We start from the raw sequence: 13411 nt of genomic DNA, 5'->3' as shown, positions 1-13411 counted from the left end.
CCTGCAGGTAATTACAGTAAAACTGAGTAGCATTGAAAAAGACACGCTGCTATCTGCTGCCCTCTGCTGTTAACTACACGGACAGGCTGGACCGATGACCAGCAGTGCAGCATTTTAGCGGTCTTTGAATTGATGAGTCATACATGGTTAAGAGGTGTGTGTTTTGATGAAAGCGTCTTAGTCTGTAAATTCCCAATTCTCCTGAAGAACCGATGTGGAATATTTAGCTGCATTATCACATTTTTGTAACATTTTTCAATATTTTGTATCTCTACTCTGTGAGTACAAAATATGAATACTTTGCATATTTCAATAATATCTATAATCTATCTTCAATGGATTTATCTTCTGAACCAGATACCTCTTTGATAATAAATTTAGAATGGTGTTACCATTTACCCCAGAACACTGAAACATCTTGTAATTTATACACAAAACAGCATTGGGGTCTTCTTCAAAATAAAAGGTCTGAGTTTTGAATATGGTTGTACTGACAAACATGCAACTACTACTATTGCCCAGAATAAAATAGATTAGATAGTAGATTACATTTACTCACCAGAACTCACAGAAAATAAGTCATCCATTATGGGACGATATGGTAAAATGAAATTGTATGCCAAGAATACCATTTGGAAAGGGTCTTTGCTTTTATGGAAAAAAGAAAAATGTTAAGAAAAAAATAAAAATAAGAAAAAACCCTCCAAGGTAGCAGCTGCATTTTAATAAAGCCTAATTTAAATTTCTCAGAAAAGGGAATGTCTTGGATTCCTTGACCATTTTCTGCCATTCTTTCTGTGAGTTCAGCACGTTTTTCCGACAGACAAATGGCAAACAATAGAATACAGGAAATGCTGACACATTACACAGTAAAGATGCATGTTGCAATACAGTATATGAGTCAAACCATTCGGACACCAGGGAAATGTGGTGCTGTAAAAGCAGACAAGGCCGTATGGCCTTTGTGTACTTCAGGCCACTGTTTCATTATTAATAACAAAAGACCAGGGTTCAATTAAATATGTTTTATTATAAGAAAAAATAAATATATTATAAAATTTTCTTGGAAACACCAAGGGATAAGTGTATCAGCACTTGAGGGTCTTGAGGGTCTGGACCACGGTTCAAAAAAGCCCTGTTTATACAGAAAATCGTTAGGGAACCATTTCTTACAACCCTTTCTTATATGCTTGTAAAGATAATACCTCCATGCAAGACATATATACAATGAACTCATTCATTTAATTAAACGTCATTGGTGAGGCTCAATTAAATTATAAATTTGCATAATTTAAAGCAATCACAGACAGGCTCATAAGGAAGGCACATTGGGATATCAAAATGCGTTTTTCCGGGGTTCTTCAGCCTTGACCGTGTTTTTCATCGCTATAAATGTATATCTACACGCAAGGCCTAATTAGCTCCATTTCTGTGATTATTTGTAATGGTCGAACAATTATTTATATTATTATTTATTTATTTTACAATTATTTATACATTATAATCAGTCTTCAAAAAATGTTTATCGATCAAATTCGGATGAGAGCGACAGGAAACCCATTTTTACAGTGCATATCCTGTGTGTACCATTAACATATATTCATCGTTTGAATGTGATTTCAACAGCTTAGCAATGGCATAGGCTTATCCATATCGGATTTTATTCACTACAATTTAAACTAGGCTATGGAGATAGCGAGAACGCCACAGTCGGTAGACGCTGGATGCGCGTCAGGGGACCAAGACAGCCAATCTGCTTGTGCGAGAGAACGATTGTAACTCACCAGGTTGTGTCTCGAGCTCTTTCTTTCCCACCAACCCTGCATCTGCTGACTCAGTGCCTTAAAGCTGCTGCTCTCTGTCCACTGGACCACAACTGAAAGACTTGCCTTCATTCCGAAGTGTTACTGCGCCAACAACAGCAATGGCTAAAACCGCAGTTGGTAAGTATATGAAGTAGACTATATGTCTTTATTTCTATGTTTGTGGATGGATATTGGTTGTCTATTAACCCAAAGTCAACGATGGCGTGAGATGCGACGACATCCTAAGAAAAAAGATGCCCGGGTTTCTGCGTCCATTCAATTTAAGGGAGCGGCCAAAAACTGTCGCAGGAAAAAAGTTTAAACGAAGCGACTGAGCATCTTACAATTAATAGTCACTATAATGTAACAACCTTCGTTTTCATTAACACGGCCGATGTATTACATTGCCAGTATGACACATACAGCAAGATTTGTGTGTTATACAATGAAGTGAGCCGCGATGGAGAATTTGTATTAGGTTGCGTTTTTTTCGCGAGCGAGTATATTCACTGTGTAATTAAATTCGTATTTTAATTGTATAGGCTACGATTATGATGTTGATCATCGCGATGTTGCGATGCTTAAATGACACGCAGAATCGTTTTATTAATAACGGCGCACCTGCCGCTTTTGCCTGCCGTGTGCTTTTACAGCATAATGCAGACAGACCGCACCCAAGACATTCCGTATCCTCGCGATTTTAAGGCAGTTACATTCCCAGAAGGGTTTTTATTAAGAGAATAGCAGCAATAAACGCACGCGCGCCTGTGTGTCAGTCTAAGGTGTGGGTGGGGTGTGGGTGTGTATGGATATGTGTATGTAGTATTTTTATGCTTTCTATTAGCAAACATAACGGATCGTGCATACTAAAACAAATTTTTCAGATCTTACCCAGATTACTAAATTCATAAATCAAAATTACAGAAATTAATATAATGTCTTGCCTTATTTGATAGTACAGATATTCCACAGGTAATGAGTGGCTGAAAATGAACAAAGGGTATTGCGTTTTTGAAGAAAAAAAAACGAACGTAGAACGTTTTTTTGTAGAAAACCATGTGTTTTTGCATATTATAATGACAAATTATGTTGTTATTGTGCTTACACGTTGGACCAGATTCCATTAGATGAACGAGCAAACAAAATTTTTGTTAGTTTCATGGCCTTGGAGTGAATTGTAGGAAGGCCGGACTACATACTAATTAGCATGATAATTTCTATTCAAGCAATAGACTGAGACTTTGACTCATTATGTTGAATGTGTTTCCTGGCTATAACGGCCTTTAGTGTAGTGAATTCTGCACCATTCTGCCCTACACTGAACTGTTCTGGACTTTGTTGTACAATACTTTGGGGTGCTGGGTTGGACTGCGTTTTTCTTTGTTGGACTGTGGAAGACTGTGTATTGTGTGTTGTTCTGTGCCAGACCACATTCCAGACCACATTCATTTGGGATGGGTTTTGTGGTGTTATCCTACTATGGCACGTCTTGAAATCCCTATATAGGTGTGATAGTGCTCCGATGTATTGTGCAAGTACAGCAGGCTTAAAGGCAGGCGGTCAGTAGGACATTAGGCAGGCAAGCCCTGCAGCATGGTGGTCTATGCAGTCAGCCAGTCATTATTAGCAGTCTGGTGTGGCCAATGAGATCATTGCAGTGTGCAGTGGGTGCAGTTCTGTTATACTTCCTCCTGCTTTTTATGTTAGTGGTGGTGGGGGTAGCAGTGCTGCTTGACCATTGATAAAAGCTTTTGATACAGGAAATGACCAGCTTCCAATAGGCTACATTTTTAGCGCTGCTTGCATCACACCAATTTGTTTTTAACTTGTTCATAATTATGCTTTGTTGTCTTATGTTACGTTATAATGTATTATATATTGTTCATAATGTATTTTTTATTGTATTATATATCGTTGAGGTAGTAGCACTATAGACCAGGATTTAAATCACTATGTCTTGTACCTTGTTGTGGACTTGAATGCCCAAAGTGACATTGTTGATACATGCTATAGTAAAGCTACCAGGTCATCAAAGTGTTCTGCTAGTATCTAAAATGCCCTGCATCACACACAGAAACTGTCTGGACCCATTTAAAAAATACACTGAAAACTGAAATACTGCAAAAACCCCTGACAGAGGACAATCCCTTTCAGGTGTTTGATGAAAGGCAGAACACTTTGCTGGTGAATATGGGTGGTTTCATAGAGGCATTGAACTTTTTCTCTAACTGTTGAGAACCTTCTGAACATTTTCCATGTTCTTTGCTCTGAGATCAGTCAGGAAATAATACAATAAATGCACGACTGAGTTACCATTTAGGCATGCTGTATGATGTGATTACTGCTACTTGACACCACATAATCTGTATGTGATCTGTGAAAATGTGTTTCTGTGATCTCTGTGCAAGAGGGAAAACCTCAATTACTTCATGAGGCTACCCCATAGAGATCTGTGGAGAATTTTCATTGAAGTAATACTGCTGAAATTTCAAGTCAACAAAGCAGAGATTCATAGATGTGCTCAGAAACCTGTTGGGATACAAGCAGCGTGTGATGTCATAGCAGTATGATTAAAAAATGGCATTCACGTACCGGCTAGATGAGTATTCCTTTCAGCATGTGAACCTTTCACTTGACAGGATTTTAATTGCAAGATCTATAGACAGATGATGTTGTTTAATTTTTGCAGCATACAAAGAGAAGATGAAGGAGCTGTCAGTTATCTCCCTCATCTGCTCCTGCTTCTACCCTGAAACCCGAAACAAATTGGTTTGTGAATTTGAAGGTAAAGAACCCATTCTTACAATTTTGATGTTTTTCTTTTTTATGTTGTCTATGCGTAGTTCCCTACAGTTCACATAAAGTTTTTCTGCATCCAGTAATATGAATAGTACTACTGAACAGAAAGAAACTATACATTTCATTCTTTACAAAGTCTGTGCACTAAACCAGTATCTTGTAAAAATTAAATAAGGAACAACATTGTTCTTAGTGTATAAGACATCTAAGTCCAAGTTACTGGAAGGTATTCACGTTAGGAGATTGTTATTGAATTGTACTGTTTCTGTCGAGCTAGGCTCTCATGTTAATGTAACATTTCTTCAGTAAATGTACAGCCATAAAAATAATTATGTAAATACATACATAATAATAATCATAATAGCTCCCTCTGGTGACTGGGTCAAGGCATGAACTTATTACTGCAGTGTTCTGATTATTGTGTACATATTTATTATAATGAATTACATGGTTTTCTCTGTTTGCTGTTTCTGTCTGCTTGTTTCCTGCACAGACATGGAGGTGAAGCCCATTAATAAGAGAGCCTCAGGCCAAGCCTTCGAGGTGATCCTGAAGTCACCCTCCCCAGTGTCGGACTCAGCTCACAGCATCCCCCCCCCCCAAAAAAAGAAGGACGTCTCTCTGGGGGACATCCAGAAGAAGCTGGAGGCAGCTGAGGACCGAAGGAGAGTGAGTGTCCAATGCTACATCTTCAGCACAGACACATGCTCTCATCTTCAGCACAGACACATGCTCCCATCTTCATCACAGACACGTGCTCCCATCTTCATCACAGACACGTGCTCCCATCTTCATCACAGACACATGCTCTCACATGCTGGACAGGGAAGGGCTTGGCTGGTTATACTATGTCTTCGTATACATTATTCTTGGAAAGGCCTTTGACTTCTTACTCCCTCTTCACTAAAATGGTTTCTGTGGGATTCATTCTCCATACCTGCTTCAATGAGATTGACCATATTCACCAATACTTAAGGTGACATGTTATGGTATTTTCAGAGAATGGTCCTAGAATACCTACAAGTAAATAGTTAATTGTGCTGTGTAACCCCCCCCCACCCCCACTCCAGTCCCAGGAGGCACTCCTTCTGAAGTCGCTGGCAGAGAAACGCGAGCATGAGCGGGACGTCCTGCTCAGGGCCATGGAGGAGAACAACAACTTCAGCAAGATGGCAGAGGAGAAGCTGGCCATGAAGATGGAGCACATTGAGGAGAACCGCCAGGCTTACCTGGCAGCCATGATGGAGCGCCTGCAGGAGAAGGTACTCAGTAGGGTCAGTAGGGCCCTTGTTAGTAGTGCAGAGTGAGTGTTGCTTTGTTTAACCCAAAAGGAGTACTGCTATTCATATCTTGTTTGTATGAACTAAACATAGTTTTGCTATGGAGAGCATTTTTAAAAATCATTTTATACAAATCAGTGATCAATGCCTCAATGAAGCTTCAGCCATTACAGGATTAATAAAACCTAGTATTCCGATCACTGGTTGCCCAGCAATACCAGAATATAAAAAGTTGTCCCTGTAAAGGCATGTAAGGTCATTTTCAAACAAAGTAGGGAACGTGTACAACCGCCAGTCCCTTCTGTCTAAACCTCTCTATTTGATACTCCTGTGCCAATCAGAAAGGAGTGCACGCCATTATCCCGATTTGTTCCCTGCTTTAATTTTAATGAAACGCCATCTCTCCTGTTTCTAGCTGCTCTGTGGCATCACTACAGGCTACTGGAATTAACTTCCCCTGACTGAACTCCAGGCTGATTAATTGAGAATGAGAGGCCAATGGTCTGCAGTTTCTTCTCTGGTGGTATCATTCATAAATTAATATATTTTTGTTGTGCTTCCAGGAGAGGCATGCCGCAGTGGTACGCAGGAACAAGGAGCTACGGGAGGAACTGACAGCGTGAGCCTGGTCATCACCGCCTCCACCCCCACCCCTGCACCTAGTCCCTCTCCCACTCCTGCTATTTCATGGTAAAATACAAGCCTTTGGTACCCAGAAGGCAGAGGACAGCACTGCCCCCTCCACGCAGTCAGCATTAATCAAACCAAAAACAACAAAAAACATGCTCCTTCAATGGGAATGATTTGCTTGATTCTAAAGAGAAAAGTAAACTTCAGTATTGTTTTGTAAATACTTATTTTTTGTTATACATATATATATCCGATGCAACAAGAGCATTATTTAATGATTTGATCATGAGGTTCTAAAAAAACTGCAAGAATTTCTCTGGTTACAGGCTTTGGTGTTGTGAATTGGCAGTTAGTTGGCATTTGAGCTGTATTTGATCTGTATTTGATTGAACGTGTCTGTTTCTGTGTCATTGATGCAAAAGGCTGCTGCACTCAGGCTCCAGGTACAGTAGATGTAGGCATCAGGTGTCTGGTTAAGTATGTACAAATCGCTCACTCCTCTCTCTTTCTCTCACACACACACAGACACACACACACGCGCGCACACACACACACACACACACACAAACAGAAACACACCACACACAAGATCTCCCCTTCGAACCTCCGGCCATGCACTGGATTTCCTTGCTTGTTTATCAATCACTAGAGGAAAGTGATTTCAAGCCAGTGATGTGTGTCTTGTATGACTTTCCAAGACCCTCTCTGGCTTTCTGATTTGTCAGTCAATATGGACATATTCCTTAGCACCAGTTCATTGGCAACTGTGTTTGTACTTTTAAACTGCATATGCGATCAGCATTTAACTGCAAATATTCTTATATATATATCCCCAGAACACGTGGATTTGTGTATGTTCCATCCTTAGTATCAGGTCTATGTAATTTTACTGTGAATACAAGGTAAGGTGAGCACAAAGTAAAAAATTAAGGTGAATTACAATAAGCAGTATTTAAAGCATTATTTATAAAATGTAGGATGGATACCCAACAGCACACCCATACTCTTTTCCAATAGCAGTTCTACAGTGCTATAGTCAAAACAGAACTAAAGTACAGTATGACGTCTTTGCTTGTGCAATGTCCTGTTAAACCCTTTAATTGTACGTATGTTTGTGTGTATGTGTGTATGTTTGTCTGAGGATCATGTATCCTATATCTTTGGACACCAAATGGGGGTTGGTGCAGTGTTGTACCTCCAATACACTTCAAAACATACTGTTGAATTTGTCGGAAGAATCTGTTTGCCTGCATCATCCGCCTCCTGTTTGTGTATCCCCACCCCCTTTCCCCACCTGTATATCTCTGTGAGCAAGCTATGGTGAATAAAGGTCTAGGGTTCTGTGAAGGAGAATGAGGCTGTTGGTGTTCATTTGTATGTTCTTGGGTCGCTGAGAGGCCAGTCTTTTCATGATTGATTCTGACATTAATACCAAGGTTAATAAATGTGTAATTATATTATATTACAAGACTTCCTCAAACAGAAAAAAAAGTTTGAAGTTGATGCCAGTGCTCCATTCATGGATGCAATTCTAACACTAACCAGTAGGTGGTGTACGAAATTCTAAAAAATCAATGCTGCAGCACCAAAAACAAAATTTGTCAGAATGTGGATTACTGCATTTCCAGTAGATTATTCTATTTAGCCACAGATTAACTCCTGTTGGATTGTGTTTGATTTTAATAAACAAATTTAAAAAACCACACATTGCTTTCATTTCTCCCATTTATTTAACCATTTGTGGGAAATAAATGGGGGCAATAAAAGCAGTGTGAAGTGTTCTCTTCAGCCTATTTATTCTATGAGTTTTTGGATGCAAGCACTCACAAAAAATGTGCATGGGCATTTTGTCTTTCTGCATAGTTTGAAACCATTTGCAAAAGTTTAAATGGGACCGTGAGAGGCTGTTTGGAAGAGATATGAGGTGGGGGGTGACAAATGAGTAAATACAGCAGAAGAAGAGAACGAGCGCCTAGGACACCGCGCGCGAGCGATGATCCATCAACGGACGTGAATGGCGGGACGAACGAGAGCGGCTGACCCGTGTGCCTACTCCTTGCCCTCTGTTCCCACCAGGCCTGGCCAGCCCACAGCACAGGGCTGGCCCACCATTGTTCAGGATTTCCTCTGGTTTCTAATAGTTTCCTGGACACACACATAAGCCCACAGAGTCCTGTGGTTATGTTTGAAGTCTAAAAGGCTCCTTTTCTATAGCCCATTGAGACACTCAGTCACCCTTTACCAATACTGTATTTATACACTATTGTATTGTATACAATAGGGTTTTTAACACATTACATCACTATGAAGCTACCAGCACAAAAGCCATATCTGTGAGTAAAGTTGTTTTAAATTTAGGCCTACTTATGAATAAAATGAAAGAATGGTTTTATGTTTATTGGATTTAAAACAGTTTCACTTCACACTAATCCAACATAACTCAAACGTGTTCACATCCCTGACAAACAACCCACATGTCTAGATGTAAAGTTAAAAATCATGACATAAATGAAAGCACACCACCTAAAAACATCAAAGACAAGCAAAAGCTAACTTCAACCTTAAGAAAGAGGGAAGAAAAACAATAAAGGATGTCAAACAAAGCTGTTAATTTACTGAGACATCATAGACCACAATGAGCGTAGTAATGCGATGTACAAACCTGCACTACCTCCGATTAATTTATCTACTTATCTTTACCTGCTGCTAACCTCGAGTTATCCTGGAAACCAAATGACTTTTGCAAGCTCTCTTTACAAATATAATGCAAAAACATGATTCCCTATGTAACAAATGAGCAATAATTCCCATCATCCACAGCAGCCCATCATTAAGGAGTCCACCTATAAAACAACTCTTAACACACAGTAAGTGGCAGCTGGTGCATCCTACCATTGTGTGTGTTTGTGTGTGGTAATACTGCATAATCTAGTTTCCACTTTAATTCCATTAAAAGGTTAGTAATGGGGCAGGGATATAAAGACTTACCTGTTGTTATAAATAAAAACCTTTCCATCGCAACAATAAATTACCACATTGAGGAAAGGAGATTGGGCTTCATATTTTATAAATGGCAGCTTGAGTGGAATAAGGACTGATCAATGGCACATTTTAGGTACCCACTGACTCCTCGTTTTCATGGACTTGGAAGACACAAAATAAATATGTTCAAAAGTAGTTTGGACTTACAAGTCCCAGATCTGCCAGCAGTGACAATTTTCCACAATTCACTCAAATGGCAAAAAAAGACACAAAGTGGTAAGTAAAAGGCAACTTCATTTAATATGAAAAACACAGGGAGGACAGATCTTTACCACACAAATTCAACATCAGAGGAAAAACTGAACACATAATTCTAGCTGCAGTCCCTATCTGAGGGCACTAAAAAAGGATGGCAATATTCCCCATCGCCCCCTTGAAAAACGACAAGAAAAATACAAAGAAAAACAAACAAAAAACAAAACAAATAACGGATTCCCATGCATCAGTCTTTGCCCCTGTACATGTCACTGTTCCATTACATTCATGGAGGCCCAGCTCAGCTGGGGCTCTCGTGGTGCCAGGGCGAGAGTTCAGAAGGCCCCTATCTCTGTTCCCCAGGGTCTGTACGGCTTCCCCAGGCCGGAGGGAGGGGCACTGGGCGAGAGCAGCGGAAACGCACTGAAGGAGAGAGGGAATGCAGGGAGGGAGGACACCAGAGGCGGGGTCAGTTTGCTGGAGCCAGCGGTGGTGACAGGCAGGCTGGAGCTGACGGTGCCCTTTAAGGGGGCCCTCAGGGGCACGGGCTCAGTGTGTGATGGGCCACTGAGCCTGCTGGGAGCAGGGGACTCCGTCGGCGAGGATGACGAGGTAGGGGCAGAGGAAGGAGGGCGGGGGCTACCGGGGCGGCAGGGGGCCACCTGCCCTGGCTGTTGCTGCTGTAGGAGGAGGTGGTGCGCCAGGTGGGAGGGGGGTGTCCCAAAAGCAGACCCCCAGGCCAACTGCCCAAGTCCTGAATGTGCCTCCCTCTGGCAGACGTAGCTGTTGAGATGGGAAACCAGTCGGATCCGCAGAGGATCAGCACTGTCCAGCCCCTCCATGAAGCTCAGGTAGCGCGCAGTCTCTGCTAGGCACTCCCGGAATCCCAGGCTGCGGTAATCCATAGCCAGTGCATGGGCGTCAAAGTAACCTGCAGGTCAAAGGTCATAGTCAGTCCACCACAGCGTTTTAGGCTGTATCAGCAAACCAGCAAGAGCAGAAATTCAATCAGTACTAGTACAAGTATAATTATCCTCCACCGTGTAAGATCTGGATTTTGGCACAATATCCAAACTTATTGACGCTGCCAAACAATCTTTATTCATATTTCTTGTTTTCTTCATGAATCTTCACAAATCCTGGCATTTTCTAACCATACTTCATGTGAATACGGCAAACCTACTATGTCAACGAACGATCTCCCTTCTGAAGCAAGGTAATTCTATTTAGTTTGGAATAAACCAGCCAATTCAGGAAGTTCGTCAAATGCTTTAATATATGCAAACATGAAATATTTACAAGTGGAATAATAAAACTGCAAAGAAATAATTCGATATTAAAAACATAGGCCTACTTCAAAATTAGCTTTGAGGCTAATGTTCTGCTAAATGAGTCATGCAGTTTGCAAATACAAATGTTCATTGTTGTGCAATACACAGCATGCATTATAACAAACATTAATAATTACACGATACAGATATTTAACAAACCTACCTTTTCCACTCGCAGCATGAAGCATCTTCAGGTGATCCACAGTCATCTGCAAAATCTCCGCCTTTTCTAATTTAGCCGAACCCTGGCATGTTCGGAAAATTGAGAAATACGTACAATAATGAATTATCTATAATCGCTTTCATTTCCTGTTCGTGCTTTATCATTTGATATTTTCCTTAACAATAAATATAACTTTGAAAGTTCCTTGCTAAATAACGTCCCGTAACTGAGATGTTTAGCTATTTCTAAGTAAGTATGTTGAAGGACAGACAAAAACTTTAACTGGGATTGAGGCCAGTTGACGAGCCAGGTTTGTCAGACGCGCTTAATATACCTGTTTCTCAAAAGCGGTTGGAACCAGTCTTCGGAGTTCAGAGAGGCTGTTGTTGATCCGATCACGGCGTCGTTTCTCAATTATCTGTCAAACAGATAACTGGCTTAGTTCAGGAATTAAGAAAACGTATAATAGACTATCGTTAAGTGTACAAACGCAAAAGACAATAAGTGATTTAGCGACAAACATTTGCGCGAAATACTCACTCCTCGTCGTCGTTTCCTTGCTTGAACTTGAGTTGTTGTTGATGGGGAAATTGATCCGTCCAGAGAACCAAAGTTCCTGCAAATATACAAACACTGAGTTTCAGATAGCCGGCTATACATACGCTAAGCTCCGATTTGAATTACCGAAATTGCTAATTGGCTAGCCAACTATATATAATTAAGATAACGTTTGGTTGAAATCGAAGAAACTGTGAACTTTCTCAGTTAGTCTGGATTGTTCAATATATATAAGACTTAAAAAAATGTAACAATTAGCAAAACAAAAATGAAGGTGGCGACGATTGACGGCTAATTTGCCATTCAAAACAAACTTCTTATCTTGCTTATAAAGTTTAATGTAAAGTTTCTTACTCATTTTCATCGGCACTCTCCTTCTCTACCTCGATGTTTTCATCAATCTCGCTGTCCGATGAGCTGTAATCGCGATTTCTTTTCATTTTGTCACGTAGACTTGAACACAGTAACGTTATAGGTTGTTGTGCAGGTCACAACGTCCCACCAAAAAGCTATCTGACAGCCACCAGAACAGTCGTTCAGTTTAAAGACGACCTTGTTTCCCACGATATAATTACTCTTCCATATCGAGAGAAGAGGGGGCGGAGAAGTGGGAAGGCTTTCAACATACAGCCAATACAATAACAGATTCTCGCTTGAAGGACAATGTTAATGAGTACAATCATATTCATCACCATAAGTCCATCTTTTAAAACTATCTTGACGGAAGTCCAATAGGCTTACAGTTTTTGATTGTTACGCCCCAATATCTGTGTTCCTCGAGCGCTGTGGTCGTACGTCCTCGTAGAACAGAGGACTGGTCGGCTGTCAGCACGCGCTGGCCGTGGGAAAGTTCCAACACAGAGCGCTAATAACCAATCAGAAGCGACCGCCGTCTCCTGCTCTGCGTTGGAATGAATGGAGCATTGGTGGGGCGACTAGCGGTCTGCGGGTAAGCGTGTGAACCTGTAATTCAATACTAACTCATCCGACCTAGATCAGTGTATGTGGGGGAAACAATGACGTTTACATTTGATCCACAGCCAGGAACATGCTTGGTGATCAGGGACCAGCTGAAACAAAAGTTATAAAGTTAAATTAAGTTGATGTGTCCTGTAATCACAAAACTCACATTCTCATTTCTTTCTTTACTGACCACAAGGTGAATCTCCTCTACTCACCACTCCTATTCCTATTCTGCTTCACTTTTGTTTGTTTTCTGCTTCACAATATAAGGTCACACGTTTATGTGAGTACCATAGAACACATGAACACCTAATTGCCGGTTATGGACACAAATTCAACTGTTTTTAGGTTGTCAGGTGATGCTCAAATTCAAACTTTTCTTTTTGCTATAGTCTCCACACTGGTAGGCTATCACTGCGTGCTAAATATCACTGCTTTAAGATTATCTGGCAAGGCTTCCAATCATCCATGCAGGTGGGCTTGTATGCCTTTTTTGCCCACAACAGTCATTGCAGTTTAATGTCAACCAGTGATGGTTTTGTTGGAGGATATAACATCAGGGGCTGAACACAGATGCAAAACAGATGCAGATAGTACCTGAGGCTTTCTGGCTGAGCCCAAAGGCTGTAGGTCTCCAAATAGTGG

At 40.8% G+C, this 13411-nt stretch overlaps 2 protein-coding genes across 2 annotated transcripts; one reads left to right on the top strand and one right to left on the bottom strand.

Annotated features, from left to right (window-relative positions):
* The first annotated feature begins 1625 nt into the window (after window positions 1-1625).
* On the top strand, window positions 1626-7867 carry LOC118221062 (stathmin-2-like). Its single transcript, XM_035405703.1, has 5 exons — window positions 1626-1943; window positions 4495-4590; window positions 5098-5273; window positions 5675-5866; window positions 6448-7867. The coding sequence occupies exons 1-5, from the start codon at window positions 1925-1927 to the stop codon at window positions 6505-6507; spliced, it is 543 nt and encodes a 180-aa protein (XP_035261594.1). The 5' UTR covers window positions 1626-1924; the 3' UTR covers window positions 6508-7867.
* Window positions 7868-9773: 1906 nt separating this feature from the next.
* LOC118222864 (hairy/enhancer-of-split related with YRPW motif protein 1-like) lies at window positions 9774-12632 on the bottom strand. The gene is made up of 5 exons (XM_035408764.1): window positions 12158-12632; window positions 11786-11861; window positions 11580-11663; window positions 11246-11327; window positions 9774-10682 (listed from the first exon to the last, which is right to left on the bottom strand). The coding sequence occupies exons 1-5, from the start codon at window positions 12241-12243 to the stop codon at window positions 10087-10089; spliced, it is 924 nt and encodes a 307-aa protein (XP_035264655.1). The 5' UTR covers window positions 12244-12632; the 3' UTR covers window positions 9774-10086.
* Between the last annotated feature and the right edge of the window lie 779 nt (window positions 12633-13411).

Source organism: Anguilla anguilla, chromosome 1 (assembly GCF_013347855.1).
Source record: "Anguilla anguilla isolate fAngAng1 chromosome 1, fAngAng1.pri, whole genome shotgun sequence".
Classification (NCBI taxonomy): Eukaryota; Metazoa; Chordata; class Actinopteri; order Anguilliformes; family Anguillidae; genus Anguilla; species Anguilla anguilla.
The sequence above is the reverse complement of the archived record's forward strand: the minus strand, read 5'-3'. Positions and strand labels throughout refer to the sequence as shown.

Coding starts and splice junctions, on each gene's coding strand:
- LOC118221062 (XM_035405703.1), top strand. Junction 4,591..5,097: donor ATTGGTTTGTGAATTTGAAG/GTAAAGAACCCA, acceptor TTTCCTGCACAG/ACATGGAGGTGAAGCCCATT. Junction 5,274..5,674: donor CAGCTGAGGACCGAAGGAGA/GTGAGTGTCCAA, acceptor CCCCCACTCCAG/TCCCAGGAGGCACTCCTTCT.
- LOC118222864 (XM_035408764.1), bottom strand. CDS start 12,243: ATGAAAAGAAATCGCGATTACAGCTCATCGGACAGCGAGATTGATGAA. Junction 11,862..12,157: donor GAGAGTGCCGATGAAAATGA/GTAAGAAACTTT, acceptor GTATATTTGCAG/GAACTTTGGTTCTCTGGACG. Junction 10,683..11,245: donor TCATGCTGCGAGTGGAAAAG/GTAGGTTTGTTA, acceptor TTTGACCTGCAG/GTTACTTTGACGCCCATGCA.